The following is a 15461-nucleotide window of genomic DNA, read 5'->3' as shown; positions in this document are numbered from 1 at the left end:
TGCTTAATAAGCATCCTTCAAAACCACACACATCCATTTTGTGATCCATTATGGCAAATGCCCTTTGCCCGGAACATTCCTCGTCATTATTGGAAGTCTCCGTTGTCAATGGCTTGGAGTTTTTTACGTCAGTTACTCTATGTAGAGACTGTGAGAAAGACTCGGCCTGCGGAGAATAATCAACTACTGGTAAGATAACATTATTATTCTTTGCGGCAAGTCTGTGTTTATAGATTGGATCTTTCTCCCTGCTGTGCAGATTAAAACTATGTGGCTCGTCTATACATGAATCCGCAGTCTAGACCTGTAAAAGAAATGCTGCTACAGACTGAGTAATCCAGGCAGTACACTGGACCTTTGGTGAATTCTGCTAGTATAGAATTGTATGGAAGTGAATTATGGACTCTGGGAAAACTGTAAAAGAAGATAATCGAAGCATATGAGATGCGGTGCTGTAGAAAGATGTTGGAAATTAGATCATTTATCAATGAGGAGGGGATCCACCGAATCGACAAAGCGATGGACATTGGAAAACACTGGTAAGAAAAAGGATAGGCTAATAAGATAAAAATTTTAAAAATTGTTCAAATTGCTCTGAGCACTATGGGACTTGACTGCTGATGTCATCAGTCCGCTAAAACTCAGAGCTACTAAAACCTAACTAATCTAAGGACATCACACACATATATGCCCGAGGCAGGATTCGAACCTGCGACCGCAGCGGTCACGCGGTTCCAGAGTGTAGCGCCTACAACTTCTTGGCCACCTCGGCCGGCTGCAAGCTGTTACTGATTTGTTTGACTGATCGGGCTGCTATGTGCTATGCGACTTACTGCACTCCACTGACTTAAACCCTCGTGCGTTCAACTAAATTTCTCAACTGAAGGAAACACTTCACGGGATTCGCTGCTCGAAATCAGCACAGCTGGCATTGCAAAGATTATCCTATGGCTTCCACATCGCTGGCAACGGGCTATACACAATGGTGGTGACAACTTTGAAGGTCAGTAAAACTTTGAAACACCTATATATTTTGTACGAGCTGTAAATAAATAGTCGCCACTATTAAAGTTCCAACCCTTGTACATTCATTATGTATTTACCCGTAAGAGCGAGGCAATTTACTTGAAAGACGTTTTCCTGGATTCGGTGGATAAGAACGGTATGGCAGTGCCTGTGATGCTCAGAAGTACGTTGCAGTGTTCCAGGAAGGAACTTTGTAATGCATTTCTGAACAGCGCAATCACTGCAGTATCGCATCTTATTGTAACACGTTATGTAACTAAACTGCTCTTAACGAGCGGCTTCTAAGTCCTTGGTTAATATATTTAGCAGCACAACGTTTTTCCCCGTCCACAGCAGTGAACATTGTCGTAATAAATGTACGAGAACCAGCAATGCAGATGGAATATTCTTAGACAGTGGATTCGACGCAAAATGTGGCTGTCTATATATATTTTTTGAGATCTGTCGGTTCCCGCGTCTTTACAACGACTGCATTTACATGTAGAAGAAAAGAGCACATTATGCTACTAAATACATTGAGTAAGGACTTACAAGCTGTTTATTAGCAGCACGTAACTTGTATGTTACATGTACGTTCCTGGTTTGTGAACAAGGATCGGAAGAAACACTAATATGGTACGATATTTAGGAATAACTAAAAATTTTAGAGGGGACCTAACATATGTTTATACATAAAAGAGAAATAGTTTTCTACGTTTTGAATTTAAACCATAGTGGTAAAACGAAAAACCGTTAGAGCACATTTGAAACAAGATGTGAAACCCTCATATTTAAAAGAAATTGAACGTCCTCCCCTGGGAAAGCTTGTTGGTCGTTGAAGGCGAGAATGCTGTATACTGAAGATGATGGGAGTGTGGATTGACGAGCAGTACCGACAGAGAAGGAGTGGATTTTGCGAGACAAGAAGGGAGGGGCAGTAAAGGGGGTCAATAAAGAGAGAAAGGATTTAGGATATGAGGGAATGAAGGGGAAAAGAGTTATGGAAGTATGGAACGGGCAGAGGTTTCTGATGTAGCGGAATGGATGTTGGATTTATAGCGGGTAGGACGTGTAAAAGTGTCGCCGGACTTCATGGTCTAGGTGAGGCAGAGGGCTGGGATTCCTTTGGGAGAAGTCGTGGAGGTGTGGCGGAATGTCTCCGTAGAGGCGCTATAACGTACTAGAATTGAAAATCAGAGGGGATGCAGTTGGATTATTGAAGTTTGCAGATGGTATAAGTTGAAAAAGGCGTTCAGTGAGAGTAAGGAGAGGTCTAAAGTTAAAAGCTGATAAGGCTCTGTTCCAGCTTAGGAGAATGAAGTTTATGAGAATGACACAGATATCATCGAAACAACTGTAAGAGTGTAAGAGCAATTATAATATGCCAAGTGTAATGACATTTTGTAAGTGCCTTACGACATCGGCATGCGTCGACTGACAGAAACCGAGGCCCACGGTCCACTGAAACAGGAGGAAAGTTCGGAAGGGAAAGTTCGGATCTATTCCGGCCACTAAGGCCTGGTCTCACGGTTCAGAGGCTGGGGTCCCCTGAATGATGGCATCATGTAACGTCCCTGCGTCGCATGGAAGCCGTGACGATATATTCAAATTAATAAGTCGACGAGCCTTAGTGAATAGTTGTGTTGTTGTTGTGGGTGAAATCTTACGGGACTTAACTGCCAAGTTCATCAGTCCCTACGCTTACACACTGCTTAACCTAAATTACCCTAAGGGCAAACACACACACCCATGCCCGAGGGAGGAGTCGAACCTCCGCCGGGACCAACCGCACAGTCCACGACAGCAGCGCCTTAGACCGAGTAAATAGTCGTCATGTTGGATATTACTATGAAGATTAAATCAAGGCTCGGAAAACTGCTCCGCCCACATGAGACAACAGACCACTGATAAGGAAGCCTACTGTGATCTCCAAATGCCGGGACAAATTTGTTTCATGAATTTGAATTACTGATTAGTTCCGGAATATTATTCGGAGCGACCAGACATCTGTCAAACGATTCGTAAGTATGCGTAAAATATGAATCCCATTGTAAGTACGAATTATATTTTATAGCGTCAGTCTCTCTTTGTCCAGAAGACAGAACAGCGTAGCAGCTGTTCCTACCGCGCGCCTTGTGGTAGACCAGAGAAAAGTCTCTGCTCTACTATATCATCAACACAGCTGTAAGTAATGAAAGATCAAAGTTAATGTGCCAAGTTAATTAGGTTGCTTACAGTTTTATTTTGTTGGTACTGTTAATAGAGGCATCTGAAAATAGCCACAGGCCGAAATTGGTGAGTAATTTAGCGTCAAGGTACATTTTGTATAAACATCTTGTGTAAAAAAATCTGACAGCCTACGGTGGATATTTAAAATGGTCATTCAGAAATCTCGCCGAGGGTCACCGAGGAACTGCCGTGCCAATATGTTTTATGAACTCTGGAACGGAACTGAAGTGGTATGGGCCGAATATGCACAGTTCGAGTGGATGAACCAGCCGGGTTATATGCTCAAAACATCAACATATGATTTTTACTGGTCTATTTGCTATTGGATTTTTAATTGCGGGTCGTGTATTTTGGTTCACCAGCTATACTTTACTACCACTTGAAGCAATATAATGTGCCGGAAATTCACAGAAAGTTGGGCCCCTTTCATATTTGTCTTGAAGCCGTCAAAATGCGACATGCCGCGTGGCGGTTCCACACTTATCAGGCTACTGTTGTGCACTGCAAGGCACGACATGATGGGGGGCGGAGGGGGGTTGAATGTGAATGGGGAAGAGTTCTTCCATTTTCAAGTTATACAAACACTTGACGGTATATAAGATTAGGCTACATCGTTTTATGAACCTATTTTTTCATTACTTTCCTTGACAAAATAGAAAAGGCACGTTAGTTTATTAGTTAGGTAATATTTCTCACCGATTTTCAAGAATGTATTCGGTTAAGAAATCAATTTTTTTCACCTGCGGTTCGTAATAAACCATATACGTTTTCATAATTCGTAAGAGTCACTGTGAAATAATGACATTTCTCAAGCATGCACTTCATGTACAAATCTGGCGGCTGGTCCCGGTGGAGGTTCGAGTCCTTCCTCGGGTATGGGTGTGTGTGTTTGTCCTTCGGATAATTTAGGTTCAAATATCGTTCAAATGGCTCAGAGCACTATGGCACTTAACATCTGAGGTCATCAGTCACCTAAAACTTAGAACTACTTAAACCTAACTAACCTAACGACATCACACACATCCATGCCCGAGGCAGGAATAGAACCTGCGACCGTAGTAGTCGCGCGGTTCCAGACTGAAGCGCCTAGAACCGCTCTGCCACATCGGCCGGCTAATTTAGGTTAGGTAGTGTGTAAGTTTAGGGACTGATGGCCTTAGCAGTTAAGTCCCATAAGATTTCACACACATATGAACACTTTTTTTTTTTACAAATCTGGGATTGAAAACGTGTGATAGAGTGTAGCTTACTTACCCTTTGCTAAGTTTTACACAATGCATTGCTGGGAGTGAAATAGAGGCAGAAGTAAACATAGATTTCTAAGTGGTGGTGACAGCGATAACTGTCTTCATTCAGAAGTAAATGGGAGTTATTGATGGCGTCAATGCCGCGATCGTAATCATAAGGAGTTCGCGATGGTATAGCTTACTATCAAACACCATAGGATAGGAAAACGGAACACTAGTGATCAGTACAGACCTAGTATCAAACAGTAGTGTGATTATAACCATCCACGTACAGAAAACTTCAATACATACGAATTTTCCATCAGCTACGACCACTTGCTATGAAAAGTCATGTGCTATGCTCCTGCAGCAGCCCACTCGTAAAAGGCAAGCAATTAATTCTTGTTCATGTCTTATAAGTAAGGAGTATGTACATTTCGTATATGATGATAGAAGAAGACAATAAGTCAACATAAGACTTTGCTTTCGACGGACTGTTGTAAAAACTGGCAAATTCTGTTGAATTGCTCCCTTGTTGGAGAGGAAAAATGATGGAGGACAAAATCATAATTTCATTTATAGATGTTACTATGCCCACTGTGATAAATACATAAAATGTCCAAGTTTTACATATTTACTTTCAGCGGACTCGTCGCATAAATACCGACCGCCATTTAGGAACGTTTTCTTCCCTTCGATGAAAAAAAAATTATAATTATATATATATATATATATATATATATATATATATTTGAATGTGTGTGACATCTTATGGGACTTAACTGCTACGGTCATCAGTCCCTAAGCTTACACAATACTTAAACTAAATCGAACCTCCGCCGGGACCTGCCGCACAGTCCATGACTGCAGCGCCCCAGACAACTTGGATAATTCCGCGCGGCCCTTCGATGAAGACGCATGTCTTTCTGCGATAGTGTCACAATTACCATCAAGAGGCTCACCATTACCGAACGACAAGCTGTCTTCAATTTTCCACACTGCCGCAAGCTCCTGATGGTAAACATCTTCAAATTGTGAATCCATCAAATTCGATGTATTTCAACTAAAATTATATTCGTCCATACTTGATGGCGGATGTTGTAAGTGGGATCATCACCCAGACATATTCAAAGCAAGTTCCGTGGAAATCTAGATGTGAAAGCCAGCTAATGGCTCTCCATACCTCCGCCGTGCCGCACCCGAGTAGTGTGAAGTGGGCCTTAGTCGTGTCGCTGTGGACAGCCCGCTGGCTGACACACATCTCTGAGAGGCAGCAGGTGTGTTAGATGTGCCGTCAGCTGGTACCACTTGCTTACACACCAGAGCGCGTAACCAACGGTCGCGCTTTCCCCGCCTGGCGGCAGCGGCACGCTACGTAAATCTGCAGCGTGATGTGTGCGCTGCGTTCCGGTCGCACTGTCGCTTTCACGGTCACATTATCCGCATTAGCCAGTCAGTTGCCGGAAGCAAAATTGGAAGAAAACCAGTATTCTAAGGGCATTTACTGATGTATGAAATTTCCTCTACATACTACTGCGGAAGATCAGTAATGATTGTGAAGGATACAGGTAAAAATATTCGTATATGTACAGTAGTATTAAAAAAAATAGTGAGAGTTATATAAAAGTAGAAAATCAAGAAACAGAGGGTGAGTTGTAAGGTAAAGTCACAGTTTGTCATCACTGTTATTTGGACTGTATGCCAAATACACAATGACGAAGGTGAAAGAGAGAGTCAAACATGTCCAAAACTGAAAGACAAACCAATATGAAAGATACATAACCCCGTCACGTTGATGTGGTTACCTGTCAAAACTCTGAAACACCTACTTTTCCAGCGTCGACGTGCAAGAAAACTAATCGGTTACTGGAAGGTACCGACTGGAACTTGGAGCCATTTGCGCTAGGTTTTACGATTGAGGATCCATGGCGCGAAGAATCTGATCGTGGTGTTCCACGCGTTCTCAGCTGAGCTTAAATCTATGGAGTTTGGTGACAAGATAAGTTCGGCAAACTCATGGCTCTAAGCACTATAGGACTTAACATCTGAGGTCATCGGTCGCCTAGACTTAGAACTACTTAAACCTAACTAATCTAAGGACGTCACACACACATCCAGGATTCGAACGTTCGACAGCAGCAGCAGCGCGGTTCCGGACTGAAGCGCCTAGAGCCGCTCGGCCACAACGCCCGGCTCGATAAACTCATCCTGGTGATTTTCGAACCACACACGTACACTGAAAGCTGTGTGAAAGATGGAACCCGTTAAGGATATTATTTCATTTATTCTTATGGACGCTACATTAATTTTTTTTGGTCCTTTCTCGGTGAGTGATTGTCGGTGAACGATTATGCGTGTTTGACAATTATCGTAGCATGGAGGTAGAGAAGGGAATGGGCCAGAACAAGAACGGGACGAGAGAGTTGGTTGACAGTTTCGGATTCAGTTTGAGATTCATTGAATTTCACTACGACCCCCACACCCTGCTGCCCCGTACTTCCCTAAACAGAGTAATCGTTCTCTATTTAACTTCGTTTGGCACAGAGAAGCGGACAGGCTATGAGAAGCATGCAAAGGCGAAACCTGGAGCGACACAGTGGTTGGACATTTATGCCTTTTAAACACAGTAACCGTTCTCTGGCAGTGTGGTGGAAAACACAACAGAAGGGACTGCTCGGAGGCGGATGTAACTGATAGGACGGAGTGAGGGATTTTGGTTGGTCACTTCAAACTCGACGCATAGCCTACACCGCCCCCTGCTCTTACGAGCAGAAGAGAATCGCTTCGGTAGTGGGTGTGTTTCGAAACTCTTGTGGTTGAACTGGGTAAGTTTTACATTAGTCAGTGTTAGTTCCCCATCCGGTCGCCATTGTTTCGCAGTAGTAAAATAATTAATACAAAGGCTCGTTTCCCATGTGTATCAGCGATGAATGCGGGAGAGTAATAATTTTCCTTTATCGCAAATGATTATGTCAGTTCCTCTACAATGAGTGGGTTTTTGACATTTCAACTAAATCCTAAACTGTCGAGTATTAGGAGACTACTCATTGCTGTTAATGTTTTGATAGCGCCTGTAAATGCAAGTCGAACTCTTTGACTTTATTTTAAGGAACAGAAAATTGTCATTCTAAATTACAAAAGCATTTCACCATCTATGCAAAAAAGATCCCGAGCATTCTCGAGACTTTACCCACAGTACTACGTTTTCAATGGTAGAGAGTAACAGAGGGTGTATAGTAAGTTCCTTCAGTATTTAAGCACGTCAGAAATTAACAGGAAAAGAAGCTAACGTGAGGTAGGAAAAGGAAAGAGATAGTACCAAGCTAATAAAACTGTTTCACTTAGCGACTTTTTTCCAAAATGGTAGTGACAACGATTAGTTTCCAGTGATGATACTAAAATACAGCAACTGAAAGGCACCAGACAATATTCAGTCGTGTAATAGTCTGTGTTTATCATCGCTATACAATATGCCACCTCTGACACAAAGAGGACAGTAAATTCAGGTTCACGTGTTGCCATTACTTAAAACTTTCTGCTGTTTGTGGAAAGGTTTTGAATAAACTGGTCAGTACAATCTGAATATATGTCGAAAAAAGAAGAAAGCTAAAATTTTGCTAGAGATTCTGATGAAGCTACTCATTCAGTAATTGAATAATTTCGAGTCATACTTAACGTATTTGAGACGCTCTTGTCGTGAAAAATTTGCTTCAGAATGATAAAGCAGGCACGTATATGCACATGGCTGAATATATGATCTTTAAGTGACGTGGGTCTGGTATAAACACTGGCGTAGGGTGTCTGCATAGCCATAGCAATTTAAATCGCTTTCTAGGGAACTCTGGTGAACAAGATGAACCAGTCCACAGGACGTGGAAATACTGCAGGATAGGATTCACGCAACAGAGGATGCATTTTTTGAACGTTGTCTGGAGCTTTCTACGCATTCATTGATCGGACACATCTTGCTTTTTGTATAAAATAAATGTTTGCACCATCGTTTGATTTCTAAAATGTTTCCTATAACATGAAAAATTTAATTATTTAGGTGCCATGTTGGAATTACCAAACTGTTACTCATTTTCACAGTGAAGAGCTGTACGCGACGTACGTTCTATTACTAAAATGTTAAAGATGATAGAAAAAAAACTGGTGTTATTTCTTGAAGCATTACATCCAATATAATCTATAAATGAGTTTAAAATTTGAATCATCAGTTTGTGTATTAACCAATATAGCTTTCGATTATTATGCAGATAAAAGACTAGTTCAGTAACTCTTCACTGTGCAGTATACCTTCTCCATCACACCGAGGATAGAATGACAGACAGTTCCTTATATCACCAACAAGCATATAGCAAGAATAATAGAGTTTTTGGTTAACCTCTCTGACGTTATAGGTCTCATACACCTAATGAATGACAGATGCCTACTATTCCTTGAGAGAAAGCAGTACATTCGGTTACGAATGAGGTAGAACACTTACTCATCAATAGCCAGTGGCGGATACATGTGTGGTAAAAATATGATAGTAGTTACTCGGGAAAATCTTCAATAGAAGACTTAACACATATTGGAATGGCTTCGTAACAAATCGTCTTCTTAAGATATTAAATATAAGTCGTTAGTAATTATAAGTCGGTAGTATTTCGACGATCTTTCAGTAATTTATGTGCGTTTTGGAAAGAGGAAGAACAGTGAAACATTTCGTAATAAACTTTGTCAAGAAAAGTAGTTGCACTCAACAATGTCAAATCGTAATAGAAAATAGGAAATTAATTATTTAGTTAGGGAAAGAAATGAGATTGTAGTAAAACGATATTAAATTTTTCTTCGTGTATTACGCTTCCTTTGCCTCCAAATCATCACGTTCGGTGATCTGAGTACACTCTTCTGGAATTATGTCATACCATTAAATTATTCAAAAATAATGCCCAATTATGGCAAATTAGAGATTTCCGTGGACGTAAGGCAGCTGATGACGAGACTAGGTGAAAATTTTTTTCTGTGCCACAGCTGTTGAAGCAGCTGCAGGAGCGCCGGTTTAAGGAAATTAAATTCCCTTCTCCATTAAATCAGTATTTTTCAGCCATTAATGCAGTTGCAGTGCGTTTCGTGTGTGCAGAAAGGTCTCTGTGCACAAGTTGTATAATAATTCATCTGAACAGGCAAGGAGAGGTACTCATAATGAATTACGAAATGTAAACCGTGGCTGTGTAAAGTATAGAACGCATTACAACACCAAATCATCTGTAAATATCATTTATTTCATAGAAAAATATTAAAATTTACAAGCCTTTCTGGTCAGTGTAAGGAGACTAGATGCTGAGTCGCTACCAGCAGATAGGGTGACCTGCTGACACTATACTAGTGGTGACCGCCAAAGCTGCCACCGCCAAACCCTCCGTGTCCACCGAAGCTGCCACCTCCGTATCCCCCGTGCCCACCGAAAGACGACCCTCCGAATCCTCCGCCGAAGCTGCCGTGGCCTCCGCCGAGACCTCCTCCGAAACCTCCGCCGAAGCCGCCGCCGTAGCCGCTGTCCTTAACGACGACTGGCACAGGCTGCTTCACCAGCACAGGGTGGGGCACGGGTACCGGGACAGGCTTGGGTACGCTCACCGGGTACGGCACCGGCTTCTCAACAGGCACAGGGTACGGCTTTGGCACAGGGACGGGGTACGGCCGGTCCACGGGGACCTTCACGGGGACTTTCACAGGGTAGGGGACCTTCTTCTCCACTGTGACGGGGTACGGTTGTGGAACAGGTACGGCCACTTCTTTGGTGATGGTGATGGCTTTGATCTTGCCTTCGCTGACGCCAACGCCGCCTCCGAAGCCGCCGCCGAGTCCTCCCCCGTAGCCGCCTCCGAAGCCTCCACCCAGGTCTCCTCCGTGTCCGCCTCCGAAGCCGCCGCCGCCGAAGCCGCCTCCGAAGTCGTGGCCGCCTCCGAAGCCGCCACCGTATCCGCCGCCGAAGCCGCCATCTCCGAGGCCGAACAGCCCTCGCTTTTCGTTCTTCGCGCTCTTGCCTCCTTCTTTCTTAGTGCCATCTTCCTTTGCAAGGGACACGGTACACACCGCCAGAAAAACTAAAGTCGACTGCAACAAAAGAAAAAAAGCTCTTATTCATGTTGAAATACTCGTAGATTAAGATTTGGAAGAAAAAAGTTCCTTCGTATTGATTCGTTTATGTTGTTGTTGTTGTTGTCTTCAGTCCTGAGACTGGTTTGATGCAGCTCTCCATGCTACTCTATCCTGTGCAAAATTCTTCATCTCCCTGTACCTACTGCAACCAACATCCTTCTGAATCTGCTTAGTATACTCATCTCTCGGTCTCCCTCTACGATTTTTACCCTCCACGCTGCCCTCCAGTGCTAAATTTGTGATCCCTTAATGCCTCAAAACATGTCCTACCAACCGATCCCTTCTTCTAGTCAAGTTGTGCCATAAACTTCTCTTCTCCCCAATCCTATTCAATACCTCCTCATTAGTTACGTGATCTAGTTACGTGATTCGTTTACATCGTAAAAATACTTTTTTCAACGTCGATCATAAATTAATTCCATTATGAACGACGTTATTAAGGCGCTATAAAGTGAAATGAATGAAATACACTGAAATAAGTAGGTCGGTGGGTATTAAATGAATGAAATAACATTATGAAATGATGCGTGCTGACCGCTAAGGTTGCAGAACCTCGAAAGTAACCAATATGTGTATGACAATACAAAATACCCCATCGAACTAACAGTGCTAGTAGTGTCCGTAAATCGTATGGGGAAAAATCAGTGGCAGCGCAAATCTGAGACACGCCCTGGAACTGTGCTTAGATACCGTAACGATTGTGACGATAGCTCGCAGTAAGCTGGAAAAATGGATTATAGACCAATTGTGGAATAAATTATCAATTGGTTCTACAAACTCAAGTCATACTTCAATAAACGGAGCTTTAGAACAAAACTCTTTGCAGTAAATTGTCGCATCTATTAGAAATTAGATGAATAAAATTCGCGACTGGCAGTTAAAAATTAAGTCCACCTTCTTTTCTTTTTTTACAATGACAGGCTTCGGGCAACCATTTTGTAATGGATAAAATGAAATTATCCTTCAAAGACTTTGGTTGCTTTAAACGCATACACCAATTATGCTGAAATACATTCAGTTTGGACAACAGTACCATAACTTATTTGGTAAAGGAAATTTATCTTTCTAAAAGGCGCTACTTCACTAACTGATAATTTATTATACTGAATGCATAGATGAATAGATATATGGAATATTGTCACTCATTGCAGCCAACGTAGAGGCTGCTGTTGCTCTGTAATCTCGTAAAATAAAACTAAAAATGGTTTCATTTATGAATGGTGCTGAAATGAAATGCGACGTATCACATTTTCATATTTTTGTGGGACGGGGGGGGGAGCCGAAGCTATGGCGAGTCACACTAACGGTTCCTGTTCATTTCCGTAAGTGGTTCGGTTAATAAAAAATAGCCGAACTAATTTGGCTAATTCTCCTTTCTATTTCTAAAACAAAAATTCCTTGTTATTGACTAATGTTGTCTTTCAGGTACTATTAAAAATTCTTTTGAACTTTCCTTACGTTGTTTAAATGGATTTCATCATCAACATAAATACAACGTCTTCGGGAGAAAAATAACAGGAAAACCCTTTATTGTATGACTGTACGATTGCAGAACAATGACTGTAAACAGTTACATCGACAAAATGTGCATATTGTGCCTAGAGAAAAGTTTAATGTGGAAGGACCACTTAAATGCAATCGTGGGCAGGCCAGATAGCAGACTAAGATTCATTAGAACATTCCTCGGGAAGTGTAGGGTAACCACAAGGACGCAGCTTACGAAACCCTAGTTTAATGAACACTTGAATATTGCTCGTTAGCTTGGGATCCGAACAATATAGAATTTATAGAGCAAATATAAATAAGGGCAGCGAGACTAACGGAGATGCTCAGCCATTTCCATTGTCAGACGCTTCAAGAGTAACGATCCGCAACGCCGAGCGACTTACAGTTAAAGTGCCGTCTGCGTGCGTTCCAAGAAGAAATAAACTATATATTGTTATTTCTCAGGTATATCTCGCGAAAAGACCATTAAAATAAAGTTAGTGAGATTCGAGCTCATACACGTCTTAGTAACAACCTTCTTTCTTTACGCCGTTCGCGAGTGGAATTGAAATGGGTGGAAGTTAAGAGACGTACATAAAGTGCCCTCTGCCACACACGTTAAGCAGTGTAGATGCAGATTTTAGAAGTGACTTGGCTGAAAGCATCTCTAAAGGTGTATTAAGCGAGTCGCCGTTATGATTAAGACATTTAAAATGTTTTCGAGAGGAAAACGATTCATATTTATATCCTTTTAGTGTAGTTTCTATATTCTGCGATTTCCTATATCACCTCAAACAAAGTCCCGACCATTTCCTTCAGTGAGTCTACGGCGTGTTGCTTGCTCTGTATTTGAAAAATTCTGCAAGCGTTTGATCGCAAATATCTCAGCGTACTTCGCGCTGTCATATTAAGAAATATTACATTCCGAACAAGTGACAAGGTCGCTTCCTTGCTTACTGTTATCCATTGAAGAAACATGAATTCACATGTGCTACAAAAAATATATACTTCATCCGAAGAACTTCAGTATCGGCAAACACAAGATACTGCATTTTTAAGTCATTCTTGGCACAATTACAGCAAAAAATTAGGTAAATTTCAGTTGCCTTTGATGTAAGAAAGGACCGCGTTGTTTAAAACGAAGACTACGGACACCAGCTACTCTATTGTGGTCCCAATTTCGATTATTCAAGAATCGGGAACCTACCAGCACGTCGGTCAAGAGGCACGAAGATGGCCTAGGGAAACGCCGAAACTAGTTGCAAAAATGAAATAAAACTGCTAATGTTGAAGGCTGAAGGTGTTTTTGATTTGACATTTTATAGTTCTAACGGGTTCAAATCCTAGTGCTGGAAGAAATTTTTACCGCCGGTGTTCTTCGGCCAGTAAGCTCTGATTGATGATGGTGATGATGACGTTTGTGGTGCTGTCAACAGCGCTGAAGCAGTCCAATCTACCCACTGTCACGAATGTTGATGAATTGATGAGAACAACACAAACACCCAGTCCCTGGCCAGAGAAAGTTCCCAACCCGGCCGGGAACCGAACTCGGGACCCTGTCATGCAGAGGCACCAACGTTAGCTACTAGACCACGAGCTGCGGACAGCCCGAAGGGAGATAGCGCCATAAAATTCTTCGTCAATAGTCTTAACGAATAGTCTTTACGCCTTTGTCCGGGACTGAATCCGAAACAAGCCCGACGCCTCGTGTGCACATGTGACACTGTTAACGGTGAAGCCTGGCGGTCTCCTTCGTGCCATTCGAGAGGAATAGGCTACGTGGCAGCATATTGTTCACTTTCTTTATATTCTCATCATGATAAACCACAAACACTAAAACACACCATACTAAAATCTATCACAATCAGTATACGCTCAACAAATACATTTAAGATTCAACTCTTACACACCTCGAGCAAAGTCGAAGTTGTGCGCGGATGAAGAAAACCCGTTTCTATACGCGACACAATCAACCACCCGTGGTCCCCAATCGACATTCCCAAACGATTCTTTATCTCCCTGTTGGGAACAAAAACTCCAAAAAATGCTTCTTTTTTACCTGAGCGATCCCTATTGCAACGGATTTATATGAATTTTGGATTTTCGCTGAAACACTAATAACATTTTTTTTAGCATTTCTATCGAGCTCTAGTCACTCCATTTGGACGTTGCATCCACCTGGATAAACTACGATCTCATGATTCGTGTAGGTTTTAGCTCTAGTATTTTATGTTCTGCTACACTTTTGATAGATGTTCAGAGTGATAATTCCTATGCATAGCGCCTACTCCACAACATGCACCTTGTCGATTGCGGGTTCTTAGACACTGACTTGCCGTTGACTTACCACGATCCTCATCGCTGCTCGTGTGTGTGCCGGCTGCAACGAATGACTGATGCCTCTTCCGACGACGGCGGCCCTTTTATAGGAGCTGCGGCGGAGAGCGAGCGGTCCTTCCGCGCGCGCTTTCTCCCGGCACCTGTTGTTACATGCCGCCGGCTGCCTCCAGGCGCGAGAGGACCAGTATTGTTCACCTGGCTCGTTTCTCTCGCTGACGAGCAAAACGTCGTGGACACGCTTATGATAATGAAACCTCGGAGATTCTCAACGGTGGAGGGCCGTCATCTCACCTTCTCCTAATTACAAGTTTTTACAGTGTGCATGTATGTACGTAGGTATCTCATTTATCGGCTACCTTCTAGACAGTGCGTTACGTATAAGGAGATAGTGGCTGAATGTCAGTCGGTAGTACATGAACGGATACGTGATTTAAGCGATAATCGTAAAACCTTCCTTATTGTAAATGACTGCTGGTATGACACCTTTAGAACGGGCAACAGAAATGAAAGATATAGTTGTTAGTACCATGATGGCAAATCTACATGTGAAATAGGCTATGAAGCCCCGAAGAAACTGGTACAGGCATGCATATTCAAATACACATATATGTAACACGGCCGCTGTGGCCGAGCGTGTTCTAGGTGCTTCACTCCGGAACCGCGCTGCTGCTACGTTCGCAGGTTAGAATCCCGCCTCGGGCATGGATGTGTGTGATGTCCTTAGGTTAGTTAGGTTTATGTACTCCTAAGTCTAGGGGACTGATGACCTCAGATGTTAAGTCCCATAGTGCTTAGAGCCAACTGAACCATTTGAACTAGATACATGTAATCTGAACCATTTGAACCAGATATATGTAAGCAGGCGGAATACGGGTCTGCAGGCGGCAACGTTTATGTAAGACAGCAAGTGTCTGGCGCAGTTGTTAGATCGGTTACTGCTACTACAATGACAGGTTATCAAGATTTAAGTGAGTTTTTAAGTGGTTTTACACCGGCGCACGAGCCATGGGATATAACATCTCCGAGGTA

At 42.5% G+C, this 15461-nt stretch overlaps 1 protein-coding gene across 1 annotated transcript in view; it reads right to left on the bottom strand.

Annotated features, from left to right (window-relative positions):
- Positions 1–9706: 9706 nt before the first annotated feature.
- LOC126335664 (uncharacterized) overlaps positions 9707–15461 on the bottom strand; it is a 116902-nt gene continuing 111147 nt past the window's right edge. The window contains exons 6-7 of the mRNA XM_049999119.1: positions 14440–14670; positions 9707–10562 (exon numbers count right to left, since the gene is read on the bottom strand). Coding sequence (XP_049855076.1) covers positions 9828–10562; positions 14440–14670 — 966 coding nt within the window. The 3' untranslated portion in view covers positions 9707–9827. The remainder of the gene's footprint in view (positions 10563–14439; positions 14671–15461) is intronic.

Source organism: Schistocerca gregaria, chromosome 2 (genome assembly GCF_023897955.1).
Source record: "Schistocerca gregaria isolate iqSchGreg1 chromosome 2, iqSchGreg1.2, whole genome shotgun sequence".
Classification (NCBI taxonomy): domain Eukaryota; kingdom Metazoa; phylum Arthropoda; class Insecta; order Orthoptera; family Acrididae; genus Schistocerca; species Schistocerca gregaria.
The sequence above is the reverse complement of the archived record's forward strand: the minus strand, read 5'-3'. Positions and strand labels throughout refer to the sequence as shown.